At 54.3% G+C, this 21,760-nt stretch overlaps 9 protein-coding genes across 9 annotated transcripts; 4 read left to right on the plus strand and 5 right to left on the minus strand.

The window, feature by feature from the left end:
- Window positions 1-277: 277 nt before the first annotated feature.
- CLAFUR5_00498 (uncharacterized protein) lies at window positions 278-3,073 on the minus strand (the record flags this gene model as incomplete). Its single annotated transcript, XM_047899646.1, has 1 exon — window positions 278-3,073. One exon carries the CDS (start codon window positions 3,071-3,073, stop codon window positions 278-280), a length of 2,796 nt encoding a protein of 931 aa, XP_047755317.1.
- Window positions 3,074-5,159: 2,086 nt separating this feature from the next.
- CLAFUR5_00499 (uncharacterized protein) lies at window positions 5,160-5,549 on the plus strand (the record flags this gene model as incomplete). Its single annotated transcript, XM_047899647.1, has 1 exon — window positions 5,160-5,549. The coding sequence occupies one exon, from the start codon at window positions 5,160-5,162 to the stop codon at window positions 5,547-5,549; it is 390 nt and encodes a 129-aa protein (XP_047755316.1).
- An 850-nt stretch (window positions 5,550-6,399) lies between these two features.
- On the minus strand, window positions 6,400-7,540 carry CLAFUR5_00500 (uncharacterized protein; the record flags this gene model as incomplete). The annotated part of the gene is made up of 2 exons (XM_047899648.1): window positions 6,400-6,921; window positions 6,977-7,540. The coding sequence occupies 2 exons, from the start codon at window positions 7,538-7,540 to the stop codon at window positions 6,400-6,402; spliced, it is 1,086 nt and encodes a 361-aa protein (XP_047757005.1).
- A 1,466-nt stretch (window positions 7,541-9,006) lies between these two features.
- CLAFUR5_00501 (uncharacterized protein) lies at window positions 9,007-9,435 on the plus strand (the record flags this gene model as incomplete). Its single annotated transcript, XM_047899649.1, has 1 exon — window positions 9,007-9,435. One exon carries the CDS (start codon window positions 9,007-9,009, stop codon window positions 9,433-9,435), a length of 429 nt encoding a protein of 142 aa, XP_047755779.1.
- A 184-nt stretch (window positions 9,436-9,619) lies between these two features.
- On the minus strand, window positions 9,620-11,758 carry CLAFUR5_00502 (uncharacterized protein; the record flags this gene model as incomplete). The annotated part of the gene is made up of 3 exons (XM_047899650.1): window positions 9,620-9,697; window positions 9,744-10,919; window positions 10,982-11,758. 3 exons carry the CDS (start codon window positions 11,756-11,758, stop codon window positions 9,620-9,622), a joined length of 2,031 nt encoding a protein of 676 aa, XP_047756995.1.
- Window positions 11,759-12,359: 601 nt separating this feature from the next.
- CLAFUR5_00503 (Rhomboid-like protein 19) lies at window positions 12,360-13,553 on the plus strand (the record flags this gene model as incomplete). Its single annotated transcript, XM_047899651.1, has 2 exons — window positions 12,360-12,784; window positions 12,833-13,553. 2 exons carry the CDS (start codon window positions 12,360-12,362, stop codon window positions 13,551-13,553), a joined length of 1,146 nt encoding a protein of 381 aa, XP_047756993.1.
- A 329-nt stretch (window positions 13,554-13,882) lies between these two features.
- On the plus strand, window positions 13,883-16,639 carry CLAFUR5_00504 (uncharacterized protein; the record flags this gene model as incomplete). Its single annotated transcript, XM_047899652.1, has 1 exon — window positions 13,883-16,639. One exon carries the CDS (start codon window positions 13,883-13,885, stop codon window positions 16,637-16,639), a length of 2,757 nt encoding a protein of 918 aa, XP_047756991.1.
- A 217-nt stretch (window positions 16,640-16,856) lies between these two features.
- CLAFUR5_00505 (MFS-type transporter oryC) lies at window positions 16,857-18,721 on the minus strand (the record flags this gene model as incomplete). Its single annotated transcript, XM_047899653.1, has 4 exons — window positions 16,857-17,326; window positions 17,388-17,733; window positions 17,847-18,592; window positions 18,637-18,721. 4 exons carry the CDS (start codon window positions 18,719-18,721, stop codon window positions 16,857-16,859), a joined length of 1,647 nt encoding a protein of 548 aa, XP_047757289.1.
- Window positions 18,722-19,819: 1,098 nt separating this feature from the next.
- Window positions 19,820-21,097, minus strand: CLAFUR5_00506 (Metaxin-like protein; the record flags this gene model as incomplete). Its single annotated transcript, XM_047899654.1, has 1 exon — window positions 19,820-21,097. The coding sequence occupies one exon, from the start codon at window positions 21,095-21,097 to the stop codon at window positions 19,820-19,822; it is 1,278 nt and encodes a 425-aa protein (XP_047756989.1).
- Between the last annotated feature and the right edge of the window lie 663 nt (window positions 21,098-21,760).

Genomic DNA, 21,760 nt, shown 5'->3' on the forward strand with positions numbered 1-21,760 from the left:
AAATTGGTGGCGGTGCCCGCGGTCCGATGTAGGAGATAGCCCTAGAGATATTACAGTCTTTCATTAGCAAGCCTTCTGCTTGGTGCAGTCAACATGGCCTCAAAATAGCCCGTGAAGACTCAGTAAGCTATCGTACATAGTGTAGTCGTTACATGTCGTCAGATCAGGGTGCAGTCCATTTTAGCTCCCTTCTATTATACAATCGTACAACAAAGCAAGGTGCCATGCATTGGCGGGTATAATTCACAAAAGGAGATGATGGTGTGTCTGGCATAGATCATGTTCGCCGTGATCTGTAAGCGCCGTCGTAGTATTCGAGAATATCGTCTTGCTCCAGATAGACCTGGATCGTGTGTGCCGAGGGATCGCGTTTCCTCCCAGCTTTTGCACTCGAAATGCTGGCTGTTTTAGTCATGCCGCGACCAGATCTTGGAGGTGGCGAGGTATCTTGCTCGCCGTTCGACGACTCAGCGGACGAGCCATTCGTGAGCATGGAGCCAGCCGTATCTCGCTTGTTTGGCGAGGGCAGGGAGGACAGGCGCTGTGGCCGGGGAAATGATTGCAGTTGCAGATCCAGGTCACCTGTATCTGGTGAGACTGGGTCCTCAACATCGTCAGGCAATACCAAGAGCAAAGAAGTACTGTGTTGTTTCGCGTTGTAGAATGCGTCTTCGCGGTCACGCTCGGCATTAGTATCCTTTTTGAGCGCATCACTGAGAAGATCTGGGATCTTGAGCATAAGGATGTCCTTGTCGTCCAGCGACTGATCCAGCAAGCCGAGAACCTTTGCTGCTTTCGCACCTTCGACTCGTGGCTTGTGTGGTCCCAGCAAAGCGTCCAATGACCCATCAGACCCAGAGGTGCCCAGACGCGTAGTATCGTTGATAGCTCCAGATCCAACAACAGCGTCCAATGCCCATACAGGTTCGTGCTTCGTCACTGAAGGTAGAGAGGGATGTGAGCTCTTCCATTCATTTGGATTGTGCACTGTCTCCAGCTCATGAGTGACTCGAGTCGGTTGAGGGCTTTCCAACACTTCGAGTATCGTTTCTGGTGCCTGTCGTTCTGTGCTTTCTGCGTAGTAATTGCTCTCACCACCTGCCGACGACTGACGAGACAAAGATGAGCTGCGATCCTCCATGCCTTCTCCCTCACTACCATAGGAAACTGTTCGTAGACTCGGCTGCGTGGAGCGATGGTAACCATAGCCTTCTCCATAGTCCGGCGTTGACCGTCCAGTGGGTGCGTATCGACTTGACTCTGTCGTCCCAGATCCTTTTCGCGACACTGCCATTGACGCGATCATAGCTGCAATGTTGTCCGTCGGCGACATCTCAAGCTGGCTAGCTTTCGCCACTAACGCGGCTATGGCATCCTCTCGCCGACAATCAAGACTCTTTAACCGGGCAAAGCAGACATCCATAGATGAGCTCGTCGCGGCGAGCGTAAGCTGGTCGGCGAGCAGTGTATTCACATAGTCTGGACCTGGCTTTTGTTCCTTCAAGGATTCAATAATGCTGCTCGAGAGCTTCTGTCGGTCGGCACGGAGGCTTGCGTATCGCGCATGTAGTGTTTCGTACTGCTCGCTTAGTTCCTTCAATATCATGACAGGGTCACCTGGTCCAGGACTAGAGGGGCGCCGACAAAGCAGGTCTGCAGTTGAACGACTGAATGTGCCAAGGACCGAGGCGGGAGTCTTGACATGTTCGGGACTGCCACCCAGAGAGTCTGTGTTGCGCAGCGCGGCCACATTGGCCCTCGCTGCGGCTAGTGCTGCACCAGCAGATCGCGACAGCGATGTTGGCACTGTGTTCTCTGGAGCCGGTTTCGAGAGCGTCGGGTGCGGTGCAGTGCTGTCGTGTTCGCGAACGCTTCGAGACGAACCAGGCCTTGTAGCGTTGAGAAAGATGTCTTTGACTGATAGCATACCTGCATCATCTGGCCGCCCGAATGACGGATCTGGCGTCACTGAACGTCTATTCATGAGCGGTGCCGAGCGGACGAGATCAGTCCAGTCTTTGCTGGCATTGGTTCGTCGCCCTTCCGGAGTTGTGGGTCGCACATTAACAGTTTGTGTCGGTTTTTCTCTCGACAAGAGTCGACTTCGCAATGTCAGGCGATGCGGTTGCTCGACAGCTGCCGTGGCCCGCCCAGAGACGTCGGACGACGCTGAATTGAAGTCGCCAGCTCGAGGTGTGCGCTTCGATGACAAGTCGCCTGACAAGAGATTATGCATTGGCGAAGGCGCTCTCTTGATGGAGGCTCGTCGGCCAGGAACGGCAGGCCAGGCGACTTTGACGTCCCCGCTGACAGGTGTGACCGACTGCTGCTGCGCTACATGCACTGGAGTGACTGGACGGCCGGACGACGCAATCGCACCAGACTGTCTGGCGGGGGAAACAGACGCAGTGTTCTCAGGATAATTCCGGGGATACTCTGGTGATTTGGGAGGTAGCGGTAGCGGCTTGTCGTCTGACCGATCCTTGTTGATGGCAATGCGCAGATTTGGTCTTTCTCTTGTTCGCAAGCGACCTCCATGGGAATGCAATTCGAACACTGTAGTGGGAGGCTTGGAACTCGACTTGGTGCCCAGGCTGACATGTCGCTTTGCAAGGTTTCGCAGCTGGGCATCACTGACTTCAGTCCGCGAGGCCTCCGTCCTGACACATGAACCGTTTTCATCCTGCGGCGCACGGTCCAAGGCAGTGTGAGGCCGAGGGAGTCGCGCTGCCTCGATGGCATCGACGTCAAGCTCGTTGACTGTCACTAGAGGGCGTATCTCTGGCAGACTGGCCTTCCGCATGTCTCTGATCGTGCTCGACGGGCCAGTCGCATGCACCTTTGCTGGGAACGACTCTTTTGCGGCATTCTCGGAAGATGAGGATCGTCGGCGGGAGGAAGCGGCGGCCTTTGAGATGGAGGCGCGCTGCTGCTGATTGAAGTGCAGCGTCACTGGAGTGCCTGGCGGAGTTGGCTCGACAATCGGAAACAGGCGATATGCTGACTTTCGAGGTGCGCGGCTGCTGAAGTCCTGCGATCCGCTGCTCGGCGTCGGGGAGTCGCCTCGCTCCATTCCGGCTGGTGGTTGGGTGTTCGGTATCAATCGTGTGGCATCTCGTGGGATTGTTCCAGCGGTACGGGTGCTGCAAGTCGTCCACAAGCAGAGACAGAGGGCCAGGGCTCCTTTAAGCAGAGCTTCATGTGCATGACACAGGCGTGATGGGGCGCACATTAGACTCGAAACAGCCTTTCATGGTACTCTCTCGTGCGGACGGGGATGTACCCTATACCCTTCTGAAATTCATCTTCGGTAAGTAGCCGACGATCTTCAGTGCGCGAGCAGTGCTCCACGCCGCCTCCCCCTGCTAGACAGCATCGCGCTGGTCGTTAGCTGTGTTAGATCGACTCGCGACGACCGCGTCCGCTGCATTGGGCCTCGTCGCATGGCCTTGCGCAATTCTGGCTGCACTTGGCAATGCTAGTCCAAGGTTGTTGTCTAAGAAGGTTTCGGACCATGCCAGCCTTTTGGCCTTTTGGTACTGTAGCTGCGACCTTTGAGACGCCCATTTGGGCCGGATACAGGTGCCGCCCCAATTCTGGCATCGATAGCCTAGAGATGGATTTCATCAGGGCTGCTCGGAGAGTGCCTCATCAGATTCACTGCTCCATCCTGTTGGAGGATTGCACAGGCGGGTGAAGGCGTAACGGCGGTCAATCTGCTTGATCTTCCATCACGTGACCTTGCAAATAGCCACTTTGGCTCGGAGCCAGTGTTTTTGCATGGCGGCTATCGTTGCAGGCTTGCAGCAGACCGACTCGTGCATGTCGCAGGGGGCGCTGCTGTGTGCTGTGCTTTCCTGTCAGGCATCATCGCTGTCTCTCTCTGCCGCGAATACACCGGGCGACCATGCCTGTGCGCGATTTCATATCGATACGGCATCAGTGCTATGCTAACACCATCTTATCATATCATCCTTCCTCGAGGCAGCACCACTGTTCGACGAGTCAGCCGCATGCGGGCGGCAGAGTCGTGCAGCGGTGGCAGATGCATGATGCAGGCCCCATCGTTAGTCGATCAACGTCTGCGGTGATGGCTGGTCAAGGCCAATCGGCGTTTTCACGATGCATCTCCTCCCTGGTCTCCTTGCTTCCGCAGGACGAGCAACCATAGCAACCGATTTTTGACGTCCAGCTCTGCAATTCGCAGAAGTCTCTGAGCTGGCAACAGAACCTACATGTACATGTATCACGAGAGGCTCATCAATACAGAATTTGGCAAGTGCCGCAAAAGAGCAGGAGCAACAAGCCGTGCCGAATGCGCCTCACGAGTCACAACGAACCCCTGCAAACTCCACTATCGACGGTTAGCTTGGCAACAACGAGCGTGATGTTTCCATGCACCCATGCTATACTCTGCAACGGCCGTGATTTTGACTGAGGCGTGCGTGACTGCATGCAAGCATTCATGGTTGTCCAGCCCACCGTGGTCCGTGGAGCATCCCCGCTTATTATTACTTCTCAGCCATGGCTCAGAAGTGAAGCGTGGAGCATCCCCGCTTATTATTACTTCTCAGCCATGGCTCAGAAGTGAAGCTCACGATGGCACATGCCGTGGCTGCCAGCGACGTGTCACGAGCTTCACTATGTACCCCATGTGATCAAGCTCCAAGTGACTTGAATGTGCGAGGTAAACCAACCATTGGATGCATTCGAGGCGAAATGCAAACTCACTCACTATTCATCCAAACCACGCACGACTCATCACATCTACGACAAGCCGGTAGGGGGTGCTTGCGTTATATTCCGAGCTATTTCTGCAACAGAAGCACGCGAAGTTCTCAAATATCCTTGAACCACGATATGCTTCGCGTCACGGACTTATCACCCCATTAGAATTCCTCACACGGCTCTTGTTTCCACCACCACACCTGCTCCACGACACCAACCCAATTTCCAGTCTTAGCACCACACAAGCACATTCCAACTCATTACGCCCTGCAGCTTAGTCGAGATGGATCCCTGGACACAGTATCACATATCACACACACAGAGAGACCCAGGAACAATGTCAGATTCCAGCGGTCCGCCCGCCTCCGTCAATTGGACATCCACCGCATCTTGAGACATAGATTTTGGGTACCTGCTGTCTGTTCTCCAGAATGTCAACCAGGAAGGGCAGTTTACCGACAAGCACGCGTTGGAGCCAGCGCATCCCGTACAGCCATCAGGTCTCAAGCCACAAGCCAAAATCTGCCAGCATTGGTACCACAACGGGACATGCAAACAGCACGAGAAGCATACATGTCCGGAGGAACAAGGCTGGCTGCAACTACCTTTACGAATTGACTGAACCGCCATGGATGGTTCAGCCTCCGCCGGGCTACAAGCACCAAGCACCGTGCGATAGGCCATGGTGTCCGTGCGATGCTCGTGAAGTGCTTACACTCAAGAACTCCACACCTCAGAACGAGACGCACAACGAACCAGGCGCCGAAGGCAAGTATGACAGCGACGACAGCGATGAGTGGTTCCTCAAATGTTTTGATTAAGCCTCGTAAGCCCTTCACCCTTCACTGCTGTACAGATCACATCAGCAGGAAGACGGCCACCACCACTCCACCACTTCTTGCAGAAGTAAGTACCACAAAACCACCCTCTCTCTCTCATACAGTACAGTACAGGATCCCATCAATCAATGTGACTTTCAACCTTCAAGTACAGTATTCCCAAACAGTTACGCTATTGCAACGCCGCTCGCTGTCATTCCTGATTCCTCTAGTCGCTCGTTGAGCCTTCTGAGCCTCTTCCGTTTTAGCCTCAAGCCACGGTTCCCTTTCCATGGTGTACTTGCAAGCTTGCATACCACCTCGGTGATCGGCAGGCACTATTACCCTGTCAGCTCATAGTGAGGCGTGCACAGAGCAAGATCTATATCGAGTGCTGCCCAAGCTTTAAGTGTTCCGAAGGCTTATTGTTGTCTATGCGATGCTGAAGCTATCGATCGTATGCTTTTCGTCAAGGCCCGAGCAAGGTTGTTGCTGTTGTTGCGAAGATGACGCGGGGTGGGGACTATTGGAGTATGTTATAGATGTATGTCTCACTCTCAGGTTGTATAGAGTGTCTTCCTGATTCAGGCAGTGAAAGAGTTGTTAATATAGCTGCCTTCTGACCATCATATGGCAGTTGCGACTGATATTGAGTAGACATACGAGATATACTAGCTTCTTCGCAGCCCGTGTACGTTGTCAATAGTTTCGTGATGTATGGAGCTGGGACTCTCCAGTGGCATGGTGCTCATGTCAATAGTTCTCGCGATGCACTGCGCTGGGAAACCTCCAGCTACATGGTGGTCATTAGGCTCTGCAAGATGATCCTATCACATCAACCGCACCCTCATCATCAAATCCTCTCACTGAGCCAACTCTCAATAACCTTCGTCCCCTCCGCTTTATGCTTATACCCCAACAACACATCCACAATAAAATCCTCATGACTTGCACCCTTCTGAATAACAACCTCAGTCCTCGGATGCGCCGACTTCAACTGCCCTCCCACCTCCTCAATACTATCAACCAGCACCTCCGCTGAACCGCCCCACACAAGCACATCACTCGTGACCTTGTCAAGGCCTGTCCACCACTTCTCGTCCGCGCGCCAGGGCTCGCTGTAGGGATTGGCGGGTTTGGGGCCGAGGAAGAGGGAGGACCAGCGGTGTGTGCCGGCGGGTGGGATCATGTCGCTTGTAGCGTTGCGTTTCCAGCTGTCGTAGTCGCTGTCGAAGCGGGCCCAGGGGGAGATGAGGATTGAGGTTGCCAGGGGTTCGGTGAGGGTTATTTTGATGGCGTCGGGGTGGGGGTGTATTAGGTGTGAGAGGAGGGAGAGGGTCATGTTGCCGCCAGCTGAGTCGCCCATGAGGATGATCTAGAAGATGTCAGTATGTGGGTATGAAGCGGCAGTGCTGAGGCACAGAACATACATCTCTCGGCCGTCTCTCCTGCTTACCCACCAGCCACGCCAGTGTTTCGGCGGCTTGCTGCAGCTGCTTCGGAAACTGCCCACGTGGCGCAAGCGTATATCCTACCACTATCACACTCGTGCTCGTGCTCGTCTTCTTCGAAAGCTCCGTCTGAAGATGCAGCAGCCACTTCATATGTCCATCGGTACACGGCACTACATAACCGCCTCCATGAAAGAACACAATGACCTTCTCCGAAGTCTTGGGGCCTAGCCAGTGCAATCGCAGTCCTGAGTTCAAGACAGTGGATTCAGGTTGGAACTTCTGTTTCCCAGCAAAGTCCAGGTAGTTCTTCTCAGTTGTGGTGGCAAGAGTCCATTGTTCCTGGGCAGCGTTGATGGACGAAAGTTGCGTGCGGAGGGCTGCGAAGACGATGTCTTTCATCGGCTGGTTGGCTCTTGATCCTCCGGTGAAAGCTGTCAGTGGCAATGTGACTGCTCTCAGGATGGTGGCCACAAGCACTTTTGCCAGTACAGGCGCGAAGAGGAGCTTGTCCAGCATTGTCGGCTCGATTCTCTCCGCCATGGTGTTTGTGTGCAAGTAACTCTATGAGCCAAAAGTCAGAAGAGACAAGAACAGCCAAGAGTGACGAGGAGCAATGTCTGTGTCAAAGAGTGAGGCCAAAGCAAGCTGCCCCGGTCGGTCGTAGGTAGCTCGCAGGAGGCAAGTTGTTGCACAAAAGGTCACGGAGGCGCACCAGTTCAGTGTTGACATTTATCGCCGCTACGACCTCCACATAGAGGTACGCACGGCCGCCACGACAGTATCGTCACTCTCCGGTCGTCTCTTCACTGATTTCGTGTGGTGAAAGATGCAGCACTGGCATCGTCAACCGATCGATCCTGCCATCAAAGCCGTACATGTAATCAACGACACGGCATACATGTACATGACATCGCCCCATCGAACATGGCCAACTCCATCGACCGACTACCCGTCGAGCTACTCGTGCAAATCTTCAGCTACCTCGACACTCCCGCGCCCTCGACCCTCAACGCGCGCCAGGAACCGAGCCTAGAAATCACAATCTCTCCACATCATGCATTGAAGGATATCTCCCGCACTTCAAGGCGATGGCGAAGGACAGTGCTACCGCTGCTGTTCAGAGACTCATGCATCAGCTTATCCGACGAGCCATCGAAGGAGGCGTTGGCATGTCCGCTCTGCAACTATCCAGGCACTGAAACCGATGCCTCAAGCAGGACGATATCTTACGACATCGACGCATACCACTGGGCCCTCTTCTCCCACGCGAAAGAAGAAGCATCCGCCCACGACACTCCAACCTCAATCGACCCGAACACCCGGAAACGCAGCCTCCAATGCGCAGGCCGCATGTACCACGCCCTCAAGGACTACCTTCACTTTCTCGAACAGAATGATTTGCTACAACACGTTCGAAGCCTGGTACTATTCACAGAACGCATGCTCCCAACCTCAGACCGATTTCCCCACTACCAAGCCCGAAGCGACTATCGCTACAGAGCAGCAGCAGAACTCTGGCATCACGTCTGCTCTCGCCTGGGGCTATCGCGAGTCGTCATCGTCGCGTGCCCTTCTGATATGGCTTGCTTGACGAATTGCGCCATTGATCTCTTTGGCGATTGGGCGTTCTCTGACATGCAATACCACCTCCTCGAACTTTGCATCGCCAGCTCCGGGCCCGCCAGCCGCAATGCGATCCCTCAAGTCGACTACGCCTCCCTATCCGGCATCCCAGAAGTCTACCCAGGTATCGCCGCCTCTTCAATTCTCAAGCTCCGTCCCTGGTCTACACTAGCCCTGAACGAGGGCTCCTTCCTCAAAGGCTACGCCACGTACGAGGTACGTGTCCAAGATATCAAATCCATCGTTGACACCACCTTCTGTTGTGTGGAGCACACTCTGACACGCAGTAGTATTTCGAACGAGGTCCCCCATCTCTCATCTACTCCATCAAAGACCTGCTGGCCTCGAACCGAAGAGCGTTCCATCCGCACATCCAGGGTGGGATGGATCTGAGGAGTTTGCGGAAGTTTACGTATACGGCGATTCTGCCTTTTGCGACGCACATGGACTTTCGGGGTTTGTTGCCGTATATCGACGAATTGGACGTCAAGCTTGCGCCGGATGTGGATTCGCATATCTTGGACGATAAAGAGCGTGTCGGGACGGCGCAATTGGATGATTGCTGGCAGGAGCTGTTCACTGCGTATCGGCTGATTATACGGCCCTTCAGAACGTTCGATATCAGGCCCGATGGTTCGCCAAAGCTTAAGAGGTTCATCTGCAGGGACATGTTGCATCCAGGACTTCGGGATGAGCTCGATGATGAGTTCATCTCCTTGTGCTTGCCGGTATGGGCTGAGATGTCGACGCCTGGGGTGTTTGAACGGCAAGCGGACGTGCCGCATCTTCCGGCGGATGAATTTGCTCAGTAGGACGGGGCTGGAAGAAGTAGCCAATCTGGTAGCCGGTGGAGGCTAGGCTGGAAGTCATAAAATAGCGTCAGTCGAGAGGCCTAAGACTGTAGCCAAAGTGCTGTGGACATCGAGCCACGTCCACGTATACTGATCGCGTGTCTGCTTATGAGGTGCTTGTGCTTCCGCTTCTTCGATGTTGTGCTCAAGGGCTGATTCTTCCATTCTGTTCAGTGTCCGGAATTTCACTCTGCAGTGAAGGTCTGAACCTGATGACGGCGATCTGATACACGTTAGCAGTAGCTCGACACCTTGAACAGGAAACATACCTGCTTGTCTGCCGCAAACGCCAAACTCTCCCCATCAGCGCTCCAGCTGAGACTCGGTTCAAAAGCTGTCTTCTCTTCATCGCCAATGCTCTCGCCAAGTGTCTCGTCAGCTTCGGATGTGGGCCGCCACACGACGGTTGCATCAACAGCGTGTCGGACACCATTCTTTGGCTGAAAGCTTTCCACGGACCAGATTTGTACGACTTCTTCATTTGCGACCGCAAGATGCTCCCCATTCGGTGACCACTGCGATGCTATCGCAGGGCCCTCCTGGAGGGTCAGCTTGATAGCTTCGTCGCATTTCGGGGCGCCTTCGTCGGTTTTGGTGATCTCGTAGATGATGCAGTTGCCATCTTCAAAGGCGGCTGCCAACAGGGTTGGCTTCTCTGCGTCGAGCACGGCTGCTTTGTCGTCTTCTCTTTCTTCCCAAGGTGCGATCTCTAACGATGTCAAACCTTCTGGAATGTCTACTTCGAGGTCAGACCCTATCTCGGCCGCCCTGTTGTGCAGGCGACATGTAAATATGAGCTTCCTCGATTCAGCCGACTGGAATACGCCGATGTTGTGACGTTTATCGATGACGAGCTTCTCGAGGGCGTACGAGAAGTCGAAGATATTCGCATTGTGTGTGATCAGGCCTTGTACCTTGCTTGGTCCCGTCAAGATATTATCTGGCATGTCCGAGAGCTGGGCAAGGCCGTCCACGGCTACTTCTTCGTGTGCCTGGTCCACTTGATACTTGCACGAAAGTCCTTGTTCGCCACAGACGACGAATGTCTCGTTGCTGATCCAAGTGGCGCTCAGCATCTGCTTGTCGAAGAGTCGCCATGCGATGGGCTGGGCGCCATCATCTTCTGGGTCTCGTGCTTTCCAGACCTGAACAAGGGCGCCGCCTTCCTTCGTCCTTCCTGCGAGGAGGTATCGGGAGTCTGGGCTGTAGCACAGGAAGAGTATCATGCCATATGGCTCCAGTAGTGGGGCACCCAATGGATAAGACGCTTTGTGCAACTCGGATGTTCTAAATCGTTCGAAGATCATCTGGACTGCCGCTTGTTCGCCTCCAGGCTCATCCCGTATAGATTCGCAGGCATAAGCGGCTGCTTTACCATCCGGCCGCCATGTGCTGGCAGTAACGGCGCCATCTTCCGGCACGAGTGTGTCGTCCATACTTTCAATCTTGCATATAGTCAGTTACTGCTTACTTGAACGACATCGAAAATTGCCTATTGCACACTTACCTGCCTTGCGTCATCAATGGAGTCAGGTACTGAGTAGTATCGACATGACGACTGGCCGGTGACCAGCAATATATGTGCAGTCGCATCGTCCAGGCTCGGATTCCAGGAACTGTGCATGATTGGAGTATCAGACTGGTCTGGCTTCCAGTACATGGTACTAGTCTTAGGGCCCGTCTTGATCTCAGTCTGGGTCGCAATGTCCATACTGTCGTATCGATCCATGACCTCAGGCTGCTCAGGCTCAGAGTGCACAGTCGGCGAGACAGCATCTGGGTCGTCTTCTCCCTCTGCATCCGCAGATGCCGCATCGACGTCCATCGCATCTCTATCGCCGTTGAGTTGCGCATCACTTCCTTCACTCCTCCTCTGTCGCTTGGGCGCTGGGGTTGGGAACTCGTCAGGAGGCCGCATGACAGCAGGCCGGCCTTTCCGCTTGTTACTCGAAGCTGCTCGCGCAGCCGCGCCATGCTCTGCCCGCCCATCCTGTCGCTCGATACTCTCTCGTGCGTCTATTCCCGTCCACCTGTACTTACGCTGGCTTTTCCGCACGCGTGCCTGGAGCGCGTCATGGTGCAGGCCCTCCTGGATGACGGAGATCAGCTCGTTCCTGCGTATTTCGTGCGCAAATGGGTAGTTTTCGGGGTCGCGACAATCCTTCGGACGGTGCCAGTCGTTGGCGAGGCCAAGGGCTGCACTCTCGAAGCCTGACTCCTGCAGATAGCGGAATATCAGAAGATTGACATGGTCGCTGTGTAGCGCAGCAGCCGCCGAGGACATGCTAGACTTCGTTATTGGACCGGGAGTGTCGCTCGTGCTCGCAGAGGCATGTAATGTCGCAAAATAGTGGTTGTTGTGGTGCGGCGGGGTCAATGTGTGGTGGAAGTAGTGTTCCGTATGCGACAGAATGCGTGGTATCGTGAATGCTGCTGTTATGCTGTTGGAAGAGCAAGTCGTCGAGAGCGAGGAAGACACATCCCGCAAGCTTGGAACTTGGAACGATCCGGTCCTCCATTCCACAGTCCACACACCACGCTCCCGTTGTGTTCCCACTTCCAAGCATCTGTTCAAGCAGTTTTTGGTACCGTTGATGCGCTTTGATCTGCCTGTCGTCAAGTTGCCATTGACTCCATGAACATTAGGCCCTCACAGCCATCATCTGCACTCATCTTCTCACAGCAATTCCCCACCGCCCAGTCCTTCCCTTCGCGATGCCTGCGCCACCACGACTTCCGGCAAGCGAGATCTGGTGCCAGGAACCCCTGCAGTCGCGCGGCTAATAACCTTATCCTCAAACACGCGATTTGGATCGACCAGGTCGACAATCTTCCTCTATCTGCACTTCCGGGCATGATACGGCCTCCTCCGCGCCCACTCGAGGATGCCGCTACGCATCAATCTGCCGCCGCTGACACGCGGTCTGCTGCTCGTCGTCATCACGCTGTCCCTCCTCAACGCCGTCTTGCGAACGAACAAATGGAGGAACTCCCTTGATTCATCTCCTTCAGCCATCGCCGCGACCAACTACCTCTCGAGCCCGCAATGGGCCATTTCCTACCTTGTGCTCATCCCCACGAAGAGCATACGATATCCGTGGACCTTCTTGACGGGAGCACTGGTGGAGAACAACCTGGTGTCAATGGCCATCAGCGCAAGCGTGGTCTACTTTGGAGGGAAATACCTAGAGCGAGCTTGGGGCAGCAGAGAGTTTGCGAAGGCGATACTGTGCATTACTATGATACCCAACATTGTCACCTTCTTTCTCTACGCGCTGTGGCATGGCATTACAGGGCATAGTCCTGAATTGTAGGTGCACAGAAGCATCGATGCATGATCAAGCTGACCTTTCAACAGTCCAACACCTCTCAATGGTCTGGTAGCTCTTGAGGCTGGCTTCCTCGTGTCGCTGAAACAGTTAGTGCCGGAACATACTGTGTCCATTTTCAAAGGCGTCATCAGAATGCGCATCAAGCACTTTCCGGCTGTATTTGTCTTGGCCAACATGCTCTCTGGACCACTGCTAGGGACGGACACGGCATTTTGGCTAAGTCTACTTGGCTTCCTCACCTCGTGGATCTATCTGCGCTTTTTCCGGATCTCAGAGATATCAAGCACAGCTACGGGTGGGGAAGGCTCAGTCATGAAGGGAGATGCCAGCGATACCTTTGCGTTCGTTGCTTTCTTCCCTGATCTTGTCCATCCCGTACTTGCGCCCATCTGCGACGGCGTCTACAACACCTTGGTGCAGTTGCGACTTTGCACACCGTTTTCGGATGAGGCAATCGAGGCTGGCAACAAGAACGCTGCGTCACGATCGGAAGCTGGACTGCCAAGCATAATGAACAACAGAGGTGGCAGCGGTGGAGGCGGCCGGAGAGCTGAAGCCGAGAGGCGACGAGCTCTTGCGCTGAGGGCACTCGATCAGAGACTCAGCGCTGCTGCAGCGAATCGCACAGCAAGCCCTGCGCCGGCTGTCACAACGATTCAGGCTACTCTCAACCCCGAGAATTCTAACGCAGATACTGGCGCTGGAGAAATACACAATATTGCACCTGCTAAGGAATACCAGATCTAAATGGTCGAACTCTACGAAGGCGCAGGTGTGGCATACAAAATAGGTGCTTAGTCTATAGGTATCGCTAACAGGAGACGTTTTCTTATTCAATCTATGAGCTCCGCTCATGGCACTCCCACCGCCCTAATTAGCCATCGCGATCCAGCACTGCCACCTGTTGTTTCGGAAGGAGCCTCCCTCGACTCTGCAATCCGGCATCGCACCTGCTCTCATCTGCGACATCTTGCCTATGCACAATGCCGATCTGTTACAGGGACGTTCGGGCCGAATGCGATGTTTTGTTTACCTTGACCACCAGAAGAAAGAGCATAACTCAATGTACATCAAACATGCCGGCGACTCGCCAAGTATCCAAGAACAGTCCTACACCCCGTAACACATCAGCACAACAGGATTTCGTGTTCCCCGAGAACAGCCATCTGCTCATTACCACACCGCGGCATGTATTCGCATGGGACAGAAGCGGCATACGGCCTATATTTCGCAGCAAAGCAGGGGGCATTGTAGCGGCACGGGAAGCCAAGGATGGATCAGGAGTCCTCGCCGTCGCCAGCAGCAATGTTGTGGTTATGCATGATGCGAGGCGTAGGAAAGACGAGAGCTGGGGACTGAACGCGCCGCGAGAGGAGGTCCGCCATCTGGAATACTCGCCTGATGCGACATCACTGTTCCTCTCAACCACATCAGGTGGAGCGATACAACACTACAGTACCGAGAAGCAAAGGTTGCTGGATCCAGCTCAGACGCACCACGCAGCTCCTGTCGCACTTGCTATCTCGCCTACCGGCCATCTCATGCTCTCGGCATCGCAGGACCCTCCAATGGTCTTCTTGAAGAACCTTGCGCATAATACCTCTCCGCTCAAGATCCAGCCTCAGGCCTCTGACGCAGCCGTGTGCTGCGCTGTATTTCATCCCGAGCGACCGAATGTGTTCCTGTTGGCATTCCGTGATGGGACAGTTGCGGCCTACGATGCGACAAAGATGCCAAGGAATAATCGGGGCACATATGCAAATCAGCAGAGTGTCAACGACGGGGAGATAGCGCATTTGCAGAAAGTACACCGTGCTACAGCGGCGGATGCTGATGCGGCACCTATAGCGGGGATCACATTCTTGCCTGGCTACAAGACCAGAGCTATCACCGCTGGTCGAGATGGACGGTGCAAACTCATCGACTTCACAAAAGGTGGCGAGACATTGAGGACTTGGCATGCGAAAGCACCACTTACTTCCATTGCTGTATGGGGTCTCAGAGCCAAAGCTGAGCCAGGCTCACTTCGAGAAGTCGCTTCTGAGCATCGTCGCAATCGCAGCTCCAGCTCGCACACGATCGGAGGCCCCACAAGCACCAGCAGTATCATCGCAGTGAGTCGTCTCGACGGCAAGGTACAACTATATGACAGCGTTGGTCTGCTCCTCGCTCAGCGAGCTGTCAGCAGCCTTGAGGAGCAGATATTGAGTCTTGAGTGGGCGAAAGGTGCTGCACCCGAGTCCCACGTTACTGATGCCTTGGGACGGCACTTCAGCGATGCAGAGTCCATACCACCCATTCCCATCACGAAACAGAGGGTCGTGTCCTCACCACCCACGATAGCCGCGCAGAAAGAAGCTCACAAGGAGATTGTGCCCGCAAGGACAGGCCTTGGACTCCCTGCAGAGCTCAGAACCAGACCACCTTCTCGACAATTCACTATCCACCCGGATGAAGAAGCACAGGGCACTGTCCAGTATACGCCATCGCCAAAGCGTCAGCCGACGGGCTCTGCGCAAGTAGTGAACTACCAAGATCTCTTCTCACCGGTCAAGGTATCGAACCCGGCAGAGCAGAGCCCGGCAAAGCGCCTGGTGTCAAATTCGCCGCGTACTCGCCCGTGTATCTCGAGCCAAACCTTTGTCAAGAGTCCTGCAGTACTCTTAAGCTCGTCGGCCGCCGTCTCACCTGGTCAGGCTACATCCAAGTCGCCATCCACCCACTTCACCTCCGCGGCATCCGAGTGTGTACCTCACAAGAGCGACAAAGTGTCCTCATTGAAGCCAAAGCATCGCGTGAGCAGCCAGGCGTCACCTCTTAGTCGAGCGAAGCGGCGCATCACCTTTCAACAGAGCGGCGATGGATCGACCAGAAGCATTAACAGTGGTTCGCCAAAACTTATCAACTCAAACGCCAAAGTGTTGGCTGATCTTCGCAGACTGAACAAGGATGATCTTACCAATCAGAGATACGGCACTCTCTCATCATATGCCGCAGTGCAGCGAACTGGCTCAGCAAATGACAGTCAAAGATCAAAGGCTTCCAGCATCAGACCCCCACCCAGAGCTCGTTCGAACAAGCCTCGTTCTCCGCCTAGCATACACGTCCACGATCCAAGCACCTGGCCGTCTGACTCTAATGCCGACTCTCACAGCACTGACATCTGGTTCACATCAGGCTCGGAGGACGACACGAGTCACAAACGAAGGCGCCGCATGAAACCTCTGACCCGTCCACCAGCCAGGCAAACCTCACGATCCAGAATAACCTCGAAGGGCACAATCAGCACAGGACTACCTACAGACCCATCACAAGCCCTCCCTGCCCACGATGGCTGGACCGACGGAGACGGTGATAGGTATCTCACTGCTCAGTCGCGTCTGTCGCCGGTGGCATCGCTCTCTTTGATATCGGAGGATTTACGAAACTTGTTTCCTAGGACTTCGTCACTTAGTCCGAATAAGCAGACGCGCACCGCTAGGACCGGTCAGACTCGGGCACCAGTAGGCAAGGACGGTACATTGACGGAGCGAGCAGTGAATGCCGTCGCTACCGGGAGACCACCGTGCAGTCCTTGGGACAAGGTCAAAGCTAGTAAGAGCATGCAGCCGTCACCATCCAGGAAGCACGATGCTGTGAAATTCTACGAGGGTCCGTGTACCATGTCGGGAGCGCTGCCACAGAGAGAGCTGGTAGTTTGTTCGACGTGTCCGGAGACGAATTCTAGATTGAAAGATTTGGAGGGTCAAGTTGCGCAGCTGCGGGGAGAGGTACTGGCGATGAAAGCGGTGTTGAGACGGGATGGGGTGCCGCTTCCTGCTTGTCTTCGTTAGAAGCGGCTGAGAGATTTGTGAGTTGGCTGGCATGCATGGTAGGAGGCTTCGTTTGATCGAGGGAGGGAGATTATTGTTAGGCTTGGACACTTATGCACTTTAGCGGGATGTTGGTGGGTTGAACAGGAGGAGCACGGAGGTGGCTTTCTTCTCGAAAGACTTGCATATTGGCATTGCTTGTTCTCGTATCCTCGCAACTGCAATCCACAACAATCGATCAAACATTCTCCTTATGCAACCAACTCTCATCCGTCTTCTGCAGCTCACTACTAACCCTCCCCTCCTCCACCTCAACCCCCATCGCCTTCCCCCTACTATGCATCGCCGCCAAACTCGCCGCCCTCGGATCTACACTACTCGCCCTCCTTACCGCACTCTCCTCCCTCTCAATATACTCCACCGGCCGCTTCGAGCTCGTCGCCGTCTTATCCCTAAAGACCAGAACATTATGATTGTCGCGGAAGTACATGTCGATATCTTCGAGCGTTCTGCCGGCTGTTTCTGGGTAGAGGAAGTAGACGATAGGGACGAAGGAGAAGTTGAAGGTGGTCCAGATGATGTAGAATTTCCAGCGTAAAGTGCGGATTCCGATGGGCGTGATTTCGACGACCATGAAGTTGGAGATCCAGTTGGTGGCGGTGCCGAGGGCGGCGCCTTTGGAGCGCATGGAGAAAGAGTTGATTTCGGCTGTGGGGGGAATGGGGTCAGGTGTTGAGGGAAATAGCTTGTGGGGGAAGTTGAGACTTACCAGGGAATAACCACGGCACACCCTGGAATCCAATCCCGAAGAAGACGTAGCAGAGGAAGAAGGCCACACTAGCGCTCGCGACCTTGTCTTGTTCTGAAAAGCCTTCCTTCTCGCTCAAGCGGAGCAGGATCGTAATGAGCAGGTAGCAGAAACATTGACCAGCAGCGGCATACATCATCATCTTCCTGCGGCCCCAACGCTCAACGTTGGGAATTCCGATGAGGGAGAAGAGGAGGTATGAGACGCTGTTGCAGGCAGCGAGGAGGCGGGCCAGGGTGTTGCTGAGGCCGACGGATTCGATCAGGACGGTGGGGAGGTAGTAGGATGTTACGTTGATTCCGGAGAGCTGAGGGAGGGATGCGAGTTAGCTTTTACTCTGAAGGTGATGTGGCGATCTTGGGATCCCTACCTGTTGCATCGCCTGCGCGCCCATGCCCAGAGCCAGTCGTCGCAGCGTACAAGTTCCAGCTTGAGATGCCTCCTCCCACGGACCAGATCGCGAATGCGGGAACTGTTCTCTCTTTCATAGGCAGTCGTGAACTTGATCTCGTTAAGCTCAGTCTGGACGTATGGATCCTCAATCTCAGAGCCTTCAATATCAGCCAAGATTTGTTCCGCTTCCTCGACCTTATCCTTCTGCACCAACCACCTGGGCGACTCCGGCAACCAAGGCACCGTGGCATAAAGAATGACAATGAATATGAACTGCAGCGCGAGCGGGATGCGCCATGCCACAGCTCCGCCGGCGAAGGAGAAGCCATATGTGACCCAGTTGCTGAGGGAGAAGCCGGCGATGTTGAGGATGAGTTCAATTACAATGAGCTTTCCTCTCCACGCAGCTTTACTCGTTTCTGCTTGCCAAGGTGGGGCGGTGGAGTTGTTGAGACCGTTGCCTACGCCAGCTACGATGCGGCCAACAATCATCTGAGGCACTCCATAGGCTGTGATCTGAAGGATGGCGCCGATAGACATGACGGTGGTACCGAGAAGGATCGTTCGCTTTCGTCCAAGAATGTCTCCAATGAAGTAGGCCAGGATGGCGCCGAAGAAGCAGCCAATGTTGTATATCGCTGTTACTGTGCCGAGGAGAGAACTGTTGTTCCGCAGGTTGAGAGTATCGAGAAAGTCGTCCGTTACAACCACGCCTCCAAAAACACCCTGATCATAGCCGAATAAAGTCATATCGGTACCACAGGCGACAGTCACTATATGTTATCTCTTGTCAGTCCATTGTCATGTAAGTAAGGACGTGTTCTTCTTCCCGTATCCCAGAAGGTGAGCCATCCTCCTCGGAGACCAAAGTACCGATTGTCCTTGTCACCAGAGCCAAACATCTTGATGACTGAAGGGTCCTATCTGCATGTGAAACCAGGGAGCGCCGAGAAGAGCGACGCTCCATGATATATACCATGAATGATCTCGAGACACTTGAGTTCCAAAGGCACCTACCACTACACTAAGGATGCCGTTGGGCTTCGCTATGCTTGTGCAGGACGGTCCACAAGCCTCCAATCAAGAACAACGTCAGCGATTGTGAAACCAACGAAGACATGAGATCAAGCATCATGACGCACCAAGCACTATGGTAGTGCAGCGGCGCGCAAGGTAAGGCGTGTGCCGAGCAGCCTTTCTGCACCCCATGCGCCATGTTGCGTAGGAATAAAACCATACAGAAATCAGGGCGGTCTATTGCTCGGTGGCGTTTCGGCGGTATTCTCATGCTTCGGTCGTCATGTCTGGCTAGACCGGCAGAACCTTGATCAACCCTGCTTACGATCGACATGCTTGCGGCGTTTGACGGCGTTGTGAAGATGGTTGCTCATTGTCCATTTCCTGTGACTGTTTTTCAACATGCTGCTATCTTGCTGCCTTCAAAGCTGTGACAACTTCAATCCAGCTTCGATGTCGGTGGCGTCATTTGTGGATGATGGTGCCACGGTGCGACCATGGGAGATGGACAGACGACAGACGGTGCGGGGGACTCCAGGATTTCCTCCACACGGGCACCATCGATCCTAGTCCAAACATGAGGTCGCGTGAGTGTGCTGCTGGACAGTAGGACCGTCACATTTAGTGGTAAGTCTCGAAAGACACTCCACAGGCCAAGTGCGAGCGTCGAGCAATTCGGCCGTCATCCAGCAAGACGTGCTGGTACGACAGATGCTCACACTTGCACTCTGTGATGCCTGGGTCCGATGCTGGGTGAACAGGAATTGCGGAGATCCTAATATCCTAGTCGGTGCCACAGAGACACCTTGACACGGGGCTTCTGCGGCGCCTCGTACACGATTCGGATTCGGATTCGGACGAGGTCCTGGAACTGAGGCGCGAACTTCGGCTAATGCCAGGTTCAATGGCTGTTGGTAGTCTTGCTGATATCTGTACTGTGCACTTCGACTGATGGACGGGAAATTTTTCTCTCAGGCTGCAACTCATCGGCCAGCCTGAGGCCCTAAAAGGCGAATACCAGCAAGAGCATCGCCGAGATGACCATAGTCTGCCATACGCCTGCGACCAAAGATGTGGACTTCTTCGCCGTGTGGCCATGACAGAAAGCCGAAGCGGATTGTGAGATACCCAGCCAGGGCAAGGGAAGCTGTTAAGGAAAGTACCATATTGCCCAAGTTCCGATCAAGGTAGGGGAACTGCTTCGCGTTTGATAAAGCCAACCGTGGTCCACCAACAACAGGTAGCTGCATCCAGATCCCATGGCGAATCTCCTTGATGGTTGCAGACATTGTCGAAGTGTTGGGTGCTTTCCACGGCAGCGACATATCATGCGCGTGAGCTGCAGCCACTTGTGATAGCCGAAGAACGTGATCAGCGTCGGTAGCAAGGCTTAACAAGCTATGTAGTCGGTCGGTGTAGGCCACGAGCGACTTGTACTTCCGCTTGATGGTTGATGCTAGCCAGTCTTGTGGTACTTGTGGGTACAAGATGAGACTGAGATAGCCGTACAGTAAGCAGTCGATCGAGGTCGGCTCTGCAGTCCCGAGCAAGTAGTCGTTATGTTGGAGTGCCTCGTGCAACGGCTCGAAGAAGTTGTCTACCAGAGCATTCAACTTGAACACTGCTGCATGCTCAGGTCTCTGCAGAAGACTCCTCAGTGTATCCTTGCGTGGTAGAAGCAGGCTTGCTCTCTGCTTTGCCTCCGCCTCGAATCCGGGCTGCTCTTTCCCTACTCCTTCATAACCTGGTGGCTTGTTGCTCATATCCTCGTGCACATTGTCGACATCAATGCTCGATATGGCCAAGTGTTCTGTTCGTGATCTAGCAGCTGTGCGTCGTTGTGGTGGTATTATGTAGTTGATGTGCCATGGCAGAATCTTGGTGAAGGCGGGACGAGTCGTGTAGCGGTAGTTCTCGAAGCCGACGTAGAGCGATATGTCCAGCAGTGTCTGCGCGTTGGACTCGATGAAGGACGTGAAGGCAAGAGAATCGGTGCGTTGCTTTGCATCTAGCCGGACGGCCTCGTCGGATATGCGTCTGTTCGCGAAGTGGCGTACGATGTTGTTGAAGCCAGAGACTTGTGCTTGGCCATCGATCAGGAAGGGCAGTCGATGTGTTTGGTCATGCGTTGGGATCAGCTCGTGTTGGTCTTTGACGCGGAGCTGGAGCAGTGCAACAGCTGCATTACATTCTGCGTCAATCGAAGGTAGCCCAAATGCAGGGCCCAAGATGAAGAGTCGCATCATCTTCGAGCTCATCATCAATATCGCATGTCCATAGGTGCAGGTGGATGTTCACATGCAAAAAGGGAATGGCCCGACGCGTCGGGTCGTGGCTGCCAGTTCTGAGCACAACATCCCTGTCAACGATCTGCATCGGTGCAGGTCCGGTGCATCACAGATTCACAGGCTCGCTAGGTGCGTGCCGAGACCTTGAAGGCCTGCACACGGTCCCGTCTCTGTGCCAAAGATACCGCACGGCACTGTGCTGCTAGGCTGGTTGTGCCACACTCTCAAGTATCGAGAGACTCCAGCCAAGAGACGCGGCTGTGTGTGCACGAAGACGCTGTACATGACGCCGCTCCGTCATCCCAGGACACACATGTGGATGTGCATGCACGACACCATCATTATTCGATTAGACAGTGTCTTACTCCTCAACATTACTAGCAGTAATGTCACTCGCGTCCCCTCAAACACCCTCTTCGTCGTAGGACAATTCGCCCCACAACTCGCATACAACTTCGCCGAATCCCCCACCATAAACCCACTAACCTTCAACGTCCCCCCGGCATCATGTTGGAAACCCTTATTATCCGCCCCAAATGAGGTGCAGCCGTGTGGAGGAAGCGGTTCCTCCAGCCATACTATAGGCAGAATTGCATCCCCACCAAATCCGGGATATGATCGTGACTTCGTGGTCTT

Source organism: Fulvia fulva, chromosome 1 (genome assembly GCF_020509005.1).
Source record: "Fulvia fulva chromosome 1, complete sequence".
Classification (NCBI taxonomy): Eukaryota; Fungi; Ascomycota; class Dothideomycetes; order Mycosphaerellales; family Mycosphaerellaceae; genus Fulvia; species Fulvia fulva.